We start from the raw sequence: 14,365 nt of genomic DNA, 5'->3' as shown, positions 1-14,365 counted from the left end.
TAACAACAACAATAGGCCCCCACCCAAACACCCCTTGCATAGATTTCTGTAGCCTCACTGGCTGCCACACTTCCTGGAATGCATTTCCTAACGGGGAAACTAATGGGTAGCTAAAGAGGCTCCCTCTGGAACACCTAATGGTGGGACAATTTTTCTTCTCCCTTTTCTAAAAAAAGAGAGAGAGATGTCCATAGTTCTGCCAGGTTTGGGTGGTTATGTCCAAAATCAGTGCAATTTTCATAATAATTATTTTAAAAAATAGTTAGAAAGAAGATATTCACTGCCGAAACGAATGAGTGTCATTAAGAAATGATATCTATGTCAGTATCTTATCCTCCTTGTGACAAGGCAGAGTTCCATAGGATGACAGAAATCTACATTAAAATTCCAGACATTTTATCCCATATCTGGAAATAATTAGTTCACTCTATTTTCAGGCTGTTGAACTGGATTTCTGTATCTCCAGTTATTTATAGGAGCTGAAAGAAAACAAGAGACATATTATAGATAGTTTTAGGTTTCATGTTCACAAACTCTTACAATGTGAATAGCTCTCTCCATTTAAAATTCCTTTGTGTGGAATATGAATTTTTGGTCTGTACAGACATGATATATTTATCTTTTTGAAACCCTGAATATGCTTGTAAGAGGCATCTGATATTTAAAACACCCACAAGGAACTCAGAATGAACAACCCTATCCAAAGTTTGTGAACATGATGTACTACACGGTAAAACTAGCTGTATATTTATTGAGGTGGGTTTTCAATGGTGCAATGACAGTGTCAAGATTCATGGGTTTCTTAAAAAAGGTGAAAGCTTCTCAACAAAGCAAGGAAGTCTGCTAGCCACAATCAAAAGCACTTACAGCTACCCTCTGTAAGTCAAAATCATGCCACATGTTAATTTTTGAAGGGCACATAGAAAAAGTATATCTTATGCATAAGCACATGCAGATTCGTGCATGTGAAAAAATGAGAGATTCTATGTCTTTATGAGAGGACAGATCTGTGTCCTTGGGTAAAGCACACAGCCCAAGAAGAATTGGCTTACCAAACTCCTTGTGAGAAAGGTTTTCTTATTAACATCCCCCACCTTTCTGCTTTAATTTCAGTTCGTGATATCCAATATGTCAATAACAAGATACAATATTCAGGATGAGGTCCAACCAGTGAGTTTACAGCAAGGGGGAAAGTCAGAACTACATAGCTCTAAGCTTACATACATCACTAAAATCTCATTCTACCCACACTCCAGCAATTTAAGATAGTAATTTATTGACAAAGACTTATTGCTTAAGAAAAGGAAAAAAAATTCTCAAAACTAATGTACTAAGTTCAATTCTACCTCTTATTTTTCACATCTGTTGAGACAAAGGATAATTAATTAAAGTTAAAAATTTATAAAAACCTGTTTTATAAATTCTGTTCTAGTTTTAGGAGCACTATAGTCACAAATGGCTGTTATGGAAAAAATGTCTTTGGGAAAAGCTGATATAGGCTTTACTTTCCACTGCAGTTTTCGGAACTTCCAGTTCAAGGCAAAATGTCTATCAAAGCTGCAAGGAACTGCTTGTCTGAGCTATATTTCAGTTGTTTTAGAAGTACACAGTACTGCTAAGTATAAACAGTCAGCTGACAAAACATATACAATGTGATATAAAGGAACTTAAAATCATAACATTTCAAAGCAACTTTTATTTATATTGAACATCTGGGTTGGTGTATGCAACCTGTTCAGCTCAGAGAACCATACTAGAAAAGTATCCTCAGTTGGGGGGATGCAATTAATTTACACATCAAATTTCCATTAATGTGGTAAAAAAAAAAAATCACAAAGGGCTGGAATGTCACACATTCTTTTTAACCATTTGAGCAAAGCTAAAAATGACTATTTATTTAAACATTTCTATCCCAGCTTTCATTTAAAAAAACCCAAGGCAGCTAAATAGAAATAAAATAACAGAAATTATATAAACTACTAAAACACTGGAGAGTCACAGTTAAAGCAAAAGAAGTCTGGCTATTCTATCAAAGCTGTGATTTTCTAGATATTGTTGGGCTACATTAGCCTCAGCCAGCCTGGCCAAACATCAGGGATGATTGAAGCTGTAGTCAGCAACCTTATTTATGGTAAGCCACCCAGTGAACTTTATGTCAGGAGGTGGTATGCGAACACCACAAATAACAAATGAGTATCTCTGAAGGGCTACAGGTTCCCCTACCCCTACTCACACAACTGAAGGCCTTCTTAGAAAGGAAGGCTTTTATACTATGGTGGAAAGTCATCGTGGATGGGACAAGATGACACTCTCTGGGCAAGAGCCTCTAGAGCCTAGATCTACCTCAGAATCCATAAAAGGCTCTATCCCTTCCTCCAACGAAAGAGGAGTTTGGGACAGATAAGAAGGCCTCTGCCAATGATCCTAATGCACAGGCAGAAGAATACATTTCAGATGCCGGTCAGTTCATTGAGATTTCCACTAAATAATGAAAATCATTGTATATGCGTATATATAAATTTACATTCTGCAAAGTTAAGAAGTTAAAGTGCTTAACTGGACAGGGCTGGGGCAGTGTGGCAGGGAGATAGGGACCATGTCAGTATAACAGCATGAATGCTGCCACCAGTCTGGCATTCCCAACAGTGCACCCAACCACATCTGTGGAAGTAGAAATGATCCCAATGTTAAGAGGGAAGCTTTGGGCTCCACCACACACATTACTATTGGTTGCTTTGCACTCAAAAGCCCAGACTCAGTAGATTCTAGGTAGGTATAAAAACAACAACAACAACAACTGTCTACAATCCTAGAAAGATGCTGCCAACACTGAGCTAGACAGCCCAATGGTCTGATTTGGTATAAGGCAAATCCAGTATTTTTATATTTTCAAACCTTCTTTGTAATGATGAGCACTAGATGCATACTTCTGAGAATAATTCTCAGTCTGCAACAGCAGTGAAGAAGAAGAATAGGAGGAGGAGGAGGAGGAGGAGGAGTTTGGACTTGATATCCCACCTTTCACTCCTTTAAGGAGTCTCAAAGTGGCTAACAATCTCCTTTTCCTTCCTCCCCCACAACAAACACTCTGTGAGGTGAGTGAGGCCAAGAGACTTCAGAGAAGTGTGACTGGCCCAAGGTCACCCAGCAGCTGCATGTGGAGGAGTGGGGAAGCGAACCCGGTTCACCAGATTACGAGTCCACCGCTCTTAACCACTACACCATGCTGGCTAGAGAAACACTGCACCTGCCTGAACAAACCCAATCATAACACAAAAGATGTATACACTCCTGTTGGGGTTCTTATGCCCTTGACCATTCATTTCCAATTCATACCTTGCTCTGTTTCTTAAATCTATTCAAGGAGTCATCTTTGCAGCTGTGCATCAACAACAATGATGCATATTACAAGTGACTGCAGAACAAGAGGACATGATTCTGAAAATTGAGGCAGACTAAATTATCACACAGTAGCTTTAATATTGGCTTCAGCCATAAATTAAGTTCAACTGTGTTGCTTTCTGTAACAACTACAGCAACTAATGGGCTGTGTTTGACTTGTTGGTTGTAAGTTTGGCAGTTTTGTAACAGCAAAAAACACACGCCACCCATTACACTATATCCAACACAAAATGGGGCAGGGGATAGCAAAACAGAGAACACTGTAACAGTAATTACTATCTTAATTAATAGTTTAATTAATTTAATTAACTTAATACCTATAGTATTAAAAACTGCTGACATGATATAGCACATGGAAATTGTGTTAATAAGAATACCACTTTATGTTATGATAGTTTTCAGTTGTAAACACAGAGATACCTTTGAATTTCAACAATTAGCAAACTATCCACACTGGCATAAGTGAAATATTACAGAACAACCTTGCTACTAAGGCATATCAGCTTCATTGTTCTAAACTATTTCGCCTTCTTTAGCCAATTGCCACCAGCTAGCTGCATTGGACCCACTGCACCTGATACCTATTTTGGGAGCCTAACATTGCCCTTTCAAGCCAAACTGGCAACCACCATAGTACTTTGCTGTGCTTTCTTCCAAGATAAACGCTGCACAGCACTATCATGGCTGTGCTTGCAGCTCTCTCTCTCTCTCTCTCTCTCTCTCTCTCTCTCTCTCTCTCTGTTACACACACATTTGGCCAACAGTTGGAAAGAAAGCCAGAATTGGCAGCCACCACTGCATTGTGCTGTGCTGTGCTGTGCTATATCTCCTTGGACAAAGAAACACAGTGCAATGCAGTAGAGGTTCTTAGCAATCTAGCAACACAGTTGATCCAATAAAACTAACTATCCAAACAGTTTTGGATCTCTCTCTCTCTCTCTCTCTCTCTCTCTCTCTCTCTCTGCCCTCCCCCTTCTCTGGAACCAAAACAGCAACTTCTCTTGTAACTGCTACATTCCAGAATGATGAAACGAGTAAAAAACTTACACTATGACACAAATCAAGGATAAAGCCAAAATATCTGTTGAATATTTAGCCAAAAAACAAGAGGGAATTTCATTCTGAAATGTGTACAGAGGTGTCTGGAGTTATTAAGCAGTGTCCTGCTTTTTTACAGGATACTTTTTTGTGTGTGTGTGGAATCACAAATATATTACATAAAAAAGCTTATGACAAAAACCCTCCCAACAGCTAGATTTAAGGATGTAAGAACCACCCCACTGGATCAGACCAAGAGTCCATCTGGTCCACCATCCTGTTCCCAGGTATGTGTAGATGAGAATTTTAAGATGCAAACATATGACATCTGCACTGCACACATCTACTATAAGAAACACAGGTGTAACAATTAGTAACAGTGTTTCCCAAAACCATATTCTGCTCTAAGATGCATCTCCAATGCAGCCATTATGTCTTGAATGGCCACCAGGGGGTACTCCTGTGGCAAAAGAGTATGAGTCAGGAAGTACTGTTTCAGCAGGTTTTTTTGCATATGGACAGGGAAATCCCTAGGTACCAAACTTCTGAAAGCTAATAAAGATGCGGCAACCTAGAAATGTTGTAAGTTGGAAATGCTATTTTAGGTAAAACCTGGTGTGTGTGTGTGTGTGTGTGTGTGTGTGTACATGTTTGTATAAGTTATTGTGTAGAAATACAAAAGGACTTATTCTAAGTTCTAAACCCTTTTGTGGCAGGAACCTGTCTATTTATCTAATTACCTAATTCTTACCTAATTCTGTAACTTCAATGTACAGTGGTATGCTCTGTAAATAAATAATAATCATAAAGAATAAGTTGGTGAGTGGAACAATTAGGGTGTTGCAACCGCAAACTGATAATGGATGTTTCACAAGGGTTCATTAATGACAGAGAAGAGGTAAACGTGCAACTGATTCCAGAGCCCGAATTCTTGGTGGTTAACACTTAATTAATGAGATTTTAGAAAAGTACTGTGTGGTCTGGACTGGGCAACACAGAAAAAAGTTCACATTTCCTGGGCTATAATGCAATGTGCAATTGCTCTGATAAGTGTAGCCTGATATTTTTATAGTTAGTGAGTGGGGCAGCCTAGGGAGTGGATGGGACTTGAGTCCAAGGCACCAGGCAGAAAGACCTGGAGTGCCACATTCCTAGTGTAGGGCTTTGTTGGACTAGATGACCTATACATTCCAAAGAAAATAAAACAGAATATTGAAACTGATGGTGTAAATAAGAAATATGAATGCATAAGCATCTCTACATGCACCCCAAAGTGGGGTTGATATTTGGCAAACACTGCATCTAACTGCTCAAAATGCATCTCTCCTGAAAGACGCCCTTGGTGGAAACTAATTTAAGTCGGTTAGTGGGCCCTTGGGAAGGGATCAGGGACAGGCAGGGCAAATAGTTGCAGGCATTTGAACAGAAGTTCTCCTAAACGCTCATAACATTCCAAAGCAAAGTAATATAATATAATTGCTCACATTGGCCATAGGACCCAAACGTTTTGGCTTCCGAAGGATCATATTATAACAGAATCAATGAATATACTTAAAATAACTAAGAGCATAACTTGCCCCATAATGTTTTAATGGAAGTTTGCTGGCATTTGAAACTGGGAGCCTCCACACTGGTTGTCTGCTCAGCAATGTTTGCATTTTCAAAGATTAACAGAAATAACAAATAGATTATCTGTATAGCATGCCAGAAACAAGCCTAATCAAGGCAGCTATTTTAAGCTCCCAGACAGAACGGCTGAGGGTGCACTTGAAGCTACGAACCTCACCATCCACTGGTAGAAATGGAGTTCTTGGACAGAGGAGTTTCACTGCCATGGGCCTCTTTCTTGCAGTGGTGGAAAGCTCCACCACCGTTGCTCTGATGGCAGAAGACATTGAAAAAAGGAGTGCTGAGTGTGGATCCACAGAATCTAAATCCACCCCATTTCCCTGGCATCTCCAACATGGGATGAAAAGCTGCAGTGGCCCTGGAGCTGGTGCTTGTTATTTTCCCTTCCACTGAAGATAAGCCAACCCTTACCTTCTGCCTTGACCACTGCAAGACCAGAAAGGTTTAGGAACTGCCTCTCCCTGACCTCCATAGAATTACTCTGCCCTTTATTTCTCACACAAGTTTATTAATGATTATACTTTCTATAATTTACATCAAGAAACAGCCTAATAATACTACTTCTCAATCTTTATAACAATAAGCGGAAAGAAGCAAGGGAAGGAACAGGTTATATCACATATGATTTGGCCTGCTCACATGTGACTCAGTTACTGCAAATTAAGATGTGTAAAATAAAAGCTATCTGATTATATTAAACATTAAGATTTTTTTTAAAGTGCTAATAGAATGGTCTGCCTCTACAGTAACATCAACATATGAGCACCAAGGAAGAACTGCTTGTCCTACTCTAACCTTATCAGTGACTTTCACATGTTGCTTTGCTCACAGATGTTGTTGCACTGGGGTTGGGTCCAAGGCTTCTAGCACTGGCATTATAGTATCTGTGTCTTCATGGATGAGCAAGTTTCCTTAAGTGTAAGCCCATGCATGGGCATGCTAATAGAGCAGTTTCTAGAAAGAGACTGCAGAGCACTCTAAATTCCATCCTCCATTATAATCAGCGAAGCAAAAAAGTTGGAAAGGAGTAGTATTTGTCTTAAGCCTCGTATACTTGGCCAGGTTTTCCTTTTCTGTATATGAAACCCATCATACTGAGTTGTGAACAGGTGTACTCACACATAATAAATTTAAAAGTGAACTAAAATATATATTCCTAGCAGATGATGGTTCCCTCCTTCCAACTCCAAGTTTTTAGGATTTTGAAGGCCACATGATCATAAATGTAGGTACTTATTTATCTGTCTATCAATTTATACCCTGCCATCAGGTCTACCACTCCCCCAAGAGTTTACCCTAAGACAGGCAGAGATATCCTAAACCCTGGCTGGAGAAAGCAGAGCAGCAGATCAATTGACATACCATTAGCCTTGCCACTTACCCCAGGCAGGGTGAGCTGGTATATGTGCTGTGTCAGCTCCAGTCCAGGAAGCTGTGTAATATTGGAGCCCACCCTACCACCACTAGAGGTCAGTGGAAAGACACCTCCATCATACCTCAACTCTGCCCAGAAGCAGGGATCAGGGGGTTAAGAGTACTCTGTTAGTAAACACATGGCAAATATGGAGCATATTTACTCAAAAACAAATCACACAGAGTTCAAGAAGACTAATTTCCCGGAAAGTGTCTTGGACTGCAATATTAGCCTAACAAAATTAACAACAACCCAAAGAAAAACAGATGCAAGATGCATAGAGGACAAGGTCAAAACTAGCTCCACTGTAATATAACAATTACAAGTTGAATGGCATGTTTAATTATATGTTTTATAATCTCTTTAAACCAGGGGTGGCTAACAGTTTTTGGCCCGAAGGCCATATTCACCCTTGGTCAATGGTCCTCATGCCAGTGGTGTGGATGTAGCTACCCCACACTCGTATAATGCACACTCTTGTATGCACAAACACATAGGACTCACATAGCTCCCCACCCAGCTGACCCATGTGTCCAATTATTTTTTTCAGCCTTTGATGTGTACACATCTACAGTGGTACCTCAGGATACATACGCTTCAGGTTACATACTCTGCTAACCCAGAAATAGTGCTTCAGGTTAAGAACTTTGCTTCAGGTTGAGAACAGAAATCATGCTCCGGCGGCGTGGCAGCAGCAGGAGACCCCATTAGCTAAAGTGGTGCTTCAGGTTAAGAACAGTTTCAGGTTAAGAACGGACCTCTGGAACGAATTAAGTACTTAACCTGAGGTACCACTGTATTCAAACAATGGATCCCCTTCTCTGCAGAGTGAGCCATAAAGACTCAGGACAATGCTAAATTGTGTGCCGTATGAAGCCATGTGTCTGGAAACTGGCCAAGGGCTTCTGGAAACCAAAGCGTGGCTCACCACTATAAAATTCTGGCTCCGCCTACATTTCAAGTCTGATCTGTCTTCTTTAATTTTCCATATGCTGGTGGCATGGTTAGCTCGCATTGAGAACAAAATCAGAACCTGTGGCCTATCACTCGAGTCACTGCTTATGCTCCCACAATTGGAAGCATTCCAGACAATCAAGCGTAAAATTCTAGAGATTGAATTCCAAACCCTTAGCAGCACAGCCAATAAAACCTTTTCCCCATTAGGTTTAGGAATTTGACCCTCCTTTGGCCAGGATACTCCATTTTTACATCACCTTTATGAGCCCCACCGACGCAGAGCTTCTTCCCTCACAAGATTTAATGTTTTGCTGCTGCAGTTTTGCAAGGTAGATTCTTAAAAACCCCATATACTGAAATCTACTGCTCTTGTGGCACAAAACAGGTCAAATCCATCACACACATTTTATTTCATTGTCCATTTTATGCAAAAATGTATGATAAGTATCTGGCCCCCTTATTGAAGGAGGGGAATCTATCACACTGACTCTTCCAGGGTATCCCGAATAATTGTAGGAATGACATTGTGGAGAAGGTGCAAGATTTTTTGAATGACCCATGAAATTACACCACCATAGGTCCTAAGAGCTGCTTTTGTATCTCACGACATCTGAACAGTTTTATCCTAAAGTACCTCCTACTATGTTTCGCTATCCGTGCTGTGTTCTGATCCATGTGTATGACGCACTCTTATTATGCCAATAAAGGAGATTGATTGATTGACTCAGGACAATAGAAAAGACAGAACTCAAAATCAACAACTACCTACAGTTTTCCCCTCCTTTTAATACAGAATAGAGCTGGATGAAAGTTTCTTTAATTTATCCTAAAACCAATAGGAGTCATACACCCATGCAAATAAGCTAGAGGGGGATTCTGCTTCAAAGGAATGGAACGACTTAAGGTGAGAAAGAAAACACCCAATGATTGGTCTGGAAGCACCTGTTGCTATGCCATTGTTGAAGCCAAGAAAGCATGGACCTGATTGTTTCCTGGATCAACCATCAGTGGAAGCTTCATGTCAAACTGCTCTGTGCTTTCTTAAGGAAGTATAAGAGGATGGAAGTATAAAAAATGAATAACAGCCGACAGGTTGGCTTGACACCAGTTGAGATACCCAACAGCAGGAGCTAAGTGTCTCCTCTTCCACCTGTGCCCCCACCATAGCCCCTATAAGAACTACTTGTGCTACCTCAGGTTTCCAAAAGTTAGAGGTTAAATAGGAAGACATGACTGTTCTGATGCATAAGGAGCCACCTTTCTTCCACATGTCTTTGAAATGTTAGAAAAACCAACCAATGTTATACTATTTCCATAAGTTTATGGCATAACACCTAGAAAAACAGGTCCATGATACCCATGCATCTTTGTATTTAAAAAGCTGCTGTCCATTTGAAGCTTCCTCAACACCACCACTTTAAATCCTAATAGACACTATGGAATCTATTAACACAAATGGAAACAAAATTTTCCGTCCTGTTTCAACTAAAAATATGGCTTGAATGAGGAAAAGCTAAGGAAATCACAAATTTCAAACAATCAGACTTGGCTCTAGAATACTCATTTTTATCTGAACTGGGGGAAAATGACACCATAATGGCTGCTCACCTGGTCCCAGGGTGAGCGGCATTTGCAGCCCACCACCATCACCCACAGCTCCCTGGGGCATAATGTTCTCACATGGTGATTAGCCATTGGGGAATTACCCTGGCCAGCTGCAAGGGATGGTGTGAAAGCCGGCCACCCTCAAAATTAAACTGCCCAATCATGGGCAGGTTGGGGGCGGAGTCTTGTGCAGTTTGTTTACACCTGTTGTCGGTCTTGCCTTTCACCCACCAGGGTGGGGAATAATGCATTGTGGGTCCACAATCGTACTTTCCTTGAAATGTTTACCTACAGTTTAGTTATTGAATTGTATGTTAATTCCTTCAAGAATTTCCTTTTAGCATTCTCTCATCACACAGGGACCAATATGCAGAATCAACAGGGACCAAATCCTTCCAACTGTTCTTACTTGAGCAGTTCTACTTAGGTCAATGATATTATTCATGCTCATGGACAGCAAAGGTAAGGGGGTAAAAATGTCCTATAAAAACTTGGAATGTGTGTTTAATTCCCTCCCCCTCCTCATACATGCCTAGATACACACATGGAGCACAGGTGCTCACCCCCAAAACAAAAATATATAACCTTCTCGATATCCACTGTTCATTGTCTTTCCAGTCTCACATATTCTTCACTTCCTTTGCTTTATTGTCCCAGGTTTCTCGCAGAGTCATGATACTTCAGTAAAACTCAGAGCAGACTGTGGTGGAGTATCTACGGCGGTGGTGGTGGAAGTTTAGGACTTCAAAGATGCAATAAATGCAGAAAGCACATACTTTGTTCCACACCATTCATCTTTCACCAAACTGTTTCCTGTGAGTGTATGCTCAATACACTGTAGAAACTATTATTACTGAACATAACTTGCAAACTAAAGGTCGTCATAATAATAAGCAACCAAGTTCAGCCTTTGTCAACTGATTTGCATGAGGTAAAACCAAGTGAGAAATATGTCTGCCTTTCAGTTTTGCTACAGTTTTGGCATATATTAGCTTTAATCAAATTAAAGTGATTACCAACTGGACTTGTTCTGTGTTCACACATTAGAAATTGAGGGTGGGGGGAGACACACAGCAAGCCAGCTTTTATCCTGCAGTGTGTGGGGATCAGCTGTTATATTTTAAAACTGTCAGCACCAGTCTGAAATGTCCAGATTGTTGTGGAAATATCCCATTAAAAGGGAGATGCAATGTGCAAAGAAACTTTCTTTTATAAACAGTTTTAGGTTTCCTTTGCAAAACATGGTATCCTTGCAATGCACATAATGCAGACAGAGGTAGACAACATATCCGTAACTGATATCTTCTATAAAAACTCTGATTTTGATATTTTTGATGTTATTCATGTATTCTACAAACATGAGAACACTATGTATGCCCTTATGTTTAAAGTTAATGCTGTCAAACGAGAATTATCCAGGCAGCACCGTCAAAGGTCAAGTTAATTTCCTGAAACCACGTTGCTCTTTAGAAATTATGACTTTCATAAATACCACCACAGACCTTTAGAAAATAGGAAGACATTCTAATGCAATTTATTTCTCTTTGTGGATTTACGCTGCAGTTGCACTGCCATGCACACCAGTCTTCCAAAAGGCTTTTAAAGATTTTAGCCAGCAGCTAGTCAGATCCCACTGGAAAGTTTCGAGAACACACACGTTTCACTCCAAGGACACAGACCTCCTTGCTTTCCACAGCTTTGCCCTTGATAAAGAAGCTAGGAATGCATACAGTCAGTGAACCACTTCTAGTAGGGAGGCACTAATACTGCATTCCCCAGACCAAGCCTGTCCTTTGACTAATTTGTAAACTAACATGACTTCCCTGAGAAGCAATGGTGCTCTGAGTTCTTATCTGTCTGTACAGTACTTAGAGCCCTGTGCAAGCAAAAGATAACAGGATAAACAACTAGGGTTACGGATCTCCACATCCTCGGGGCCAATTAATTCTGCATGCTAGGAATCACCTTTATAAGCTCACTGCAAAGACAGGAATGACCAGAAGTCATTGTGTCCAAACCCATAGCCCAGAAGCAATTATTATTGTTTTATTTATTTAATAAATTTGTATACTGCCCTTCGTCTGAAGATCCCAGGGCAGGTCACAACAGAAAAACACAAAATGAGAAGACAAAATACACAAGAAAACAAAAGCAACAACAAAAACAAACCAATAATTCCCCCCTCCCACAAACATATTAGGCTGCCTAAGACTTCAGAAGACAAAACTTTCATAGAATCCTTAAGCGTTCTGCCTAAATGCAACAACCAATCCCGGACAAGTGATAAACACACAGTGTATTGCATGTTAATCTGGAGAATTTCTGACCAGCCTAAAAATACCTATGGTGGGACAGAAATGCCGCTTCCCACCCCCCTTGCAATGGAAGAGGGGTGGAGGGAGGTGGGAAGACACCTTTCCCTCTCGGTTTCGAGCACCCTGGTTTTATGAGCGGCTGGTATGCATGCACTTCTTGAGGGGCGCTGCATCTGCACCAACCAAGCGCTCGGGTCACATGACGCTCGGGGAGCCTGAGCGAAGCGAAGTCCCGGCGGTCTGTGACCGGGCCGGGCCGGGCCGGGCTTTCGCCCCCCACCCCTGCTTACCTTGGCATCCCCCACGTCGGGCTCCTCTTCATAGTAGCCCTGCCCGGATTCATAGGCAGCGGCCGTCGCGGGCTCCCGAGCTCCCAGCAGCACCACCGCGCCAGCAGCCAGATAGCAACCCAGAGAGAAGAATCCCAGCAAGTGCATTGTGCAGAGGGCGGCGAGGCGGGAGCCGTGAAGGCAGCGCGTGGGCAACGCCGCGCGGCTCCGAGCGAGTCCCGGCGGCTCTCTCCGAGGCAGCAGCGAAGCGGCAACTTCCCCAGGATGGAGAGAGGAAAGGTGCGCAGGAGCCCCCCTCCCCTTCGCCGGCCCAGGCGCTCGCTCGCTCCTTCTCCGACGAGTTACTCGGAGTTTGTCAGGTTAAAATAATAATTAAAAAAAAAAGGCACCAGGAAACCGGACATCCGAAGCGGGCTCCCTCAGGAGCACGAGGAGGTCGAAGGAGTTCCCGGGCCAGTTGAGGGTAGTAAGGGGGGGAGGTTTCCTCTGCAGCCACCAGCCCCCCCGGGGGCTATATGCCAAGGAGGGACGAAGGCGGTGAGGGGCAGCGGCGCGGCTCCGTCTCCTCGCCGCTTCCCCGAGCGTCTGTCAGTGGCAGCGGCAGCAGCAGCAGGGGCCGGGGAGCGGGAGCCTCCTCAGCGCGTGGAGCGGAGCTGGAGCGGCAGCAGCAGCAGCAGCAGCAACCGCAGGGGGCGGGCATGGCTAAAGCGCCCTCTGCCTGTACCTTGGAGAGACTGAGTGGCTGGCGAAGGAAGGAAAGGGAGGGAAGGAAGGAAAGGACGGAGGGCGCCCGGGACGGACGTGTGTGTGTGTGTGTGTGTGTGTGTGTCCCTCCTTTTCCTCCACACACACCCCGCCACCGCCCGCTCAGCTCTTCTCCTTCCTCCCCTTCGGTTACATTTTTCCACAAGTAGCCGCTCGCCTCGCAAAAGCCCTTTCCAAGAAAGAAGACGTGGTGGAAATGTGAGACGGGAGGCGCGCGCGCGCGCGCTGCTGGGCCCCCTCGGGAAAGCCTGCCGGAAAGCCGGAGGCGCGCGCGCGCGCGCTTCGTTCGAGCAACTGCGCCTCGCGCGGCGCTGCCCCAGGCGCCAGACCTGTTGCCTCGCTTTCCCGCGCTTTCGCAGAGCGCAGGGCTGGCTCTGGGGTCTGCGGTGCCTTCTTCCACGCAAGATGCCGTGGAAGGCTTTTTGCAAAAATGATAAGCAGACGAGCCGAGGTGGCTCAATGCATACTTTCCTTCCACCCACCCTGTGGGAGAAATGTTTGGAGGGTGGTACTCAAGGCGCTGCCTATAGGGAGAAAACGCGCCAGCAGTTACGAGCTTACCGTCCAGAGAGAAGCCTAAATACAGTGGTACCTCAGGTTACATACGCTTCAGGTTACAGACTCTGCTAACCCAGAAATATTACCTTGGTTTAAGAACTTTGCTTCAGGATTAGAACAGAAATCGCACAGCGGTGCAGCAGCAGCAGGAGGCCCCATTAGCTAAAGTGGTGCTTCAGGTTAAGAACAGTTTCAGGTTAAGAACAGACCTCCAGAACTAATTAAGTTCTTAACCCGAGGTACCACTGTACTGTATTTCCTTGGTCTCCCATCAAAACTTGTCCTTCAAATTTTTCCATCTCTAGGTGCAACTGGCTGCTAAGCATCATGGCCTAAGCTACCTCTGAATTGCCACTAGCTGGGGACCACAAATACGGAGCTCATGTCTTGCT

General features: G+C 43.0%; 1 protein-coding gene across 3 annotated transcripts in view; it reads right to left on the bottom strand.

The window, feature by feature from the left end:
- The window catches only part of VEGFC (vascular endothelial growth factor C), a 40,821-nt gene extending 27,236 nt beyond the window's left edge, over positions 1–13,585 (bottom strand). For 2 of the 3 annotated variants that reach the window (XM_081021734.1, XM_081021735.1), the window contains exon 1: positions 12,651–13,585. In XM_081021734.1, coding sequence (XP_080877860.1) covers positions 12,651–12,797 — 147 coding nt within the window. In that variant the 5' untranslated portion in view covers positions 12,798–13,585. Of the gene's footprint in view, positions 1–10,048; positions 10,103–12,650 lie in introns of those variants that run through there. The other variant, XM_081021736.1, reaches the window with a different exon arrangement.
- Between the last annotated feature and the right edge of the window lie 780 nt (positions 13,586–14,365).

This window comes from Podarcis pityusensis (assembly GCF_964106645.2).
Source record: "Podarcis pityusensis genome assembly, chromosome: 9".
NCBI classification, from domain to species: Eukaryota; Metazoa; Chordata; class Lepidosauria; order Squamata; family Lacertidae; genus Podarcis; species Podarcis pityusensis.
Note: the sequence above shows the minus strand (reverse complement) of the source record. Positions and strands in the feature narration are given on the sequence as shown.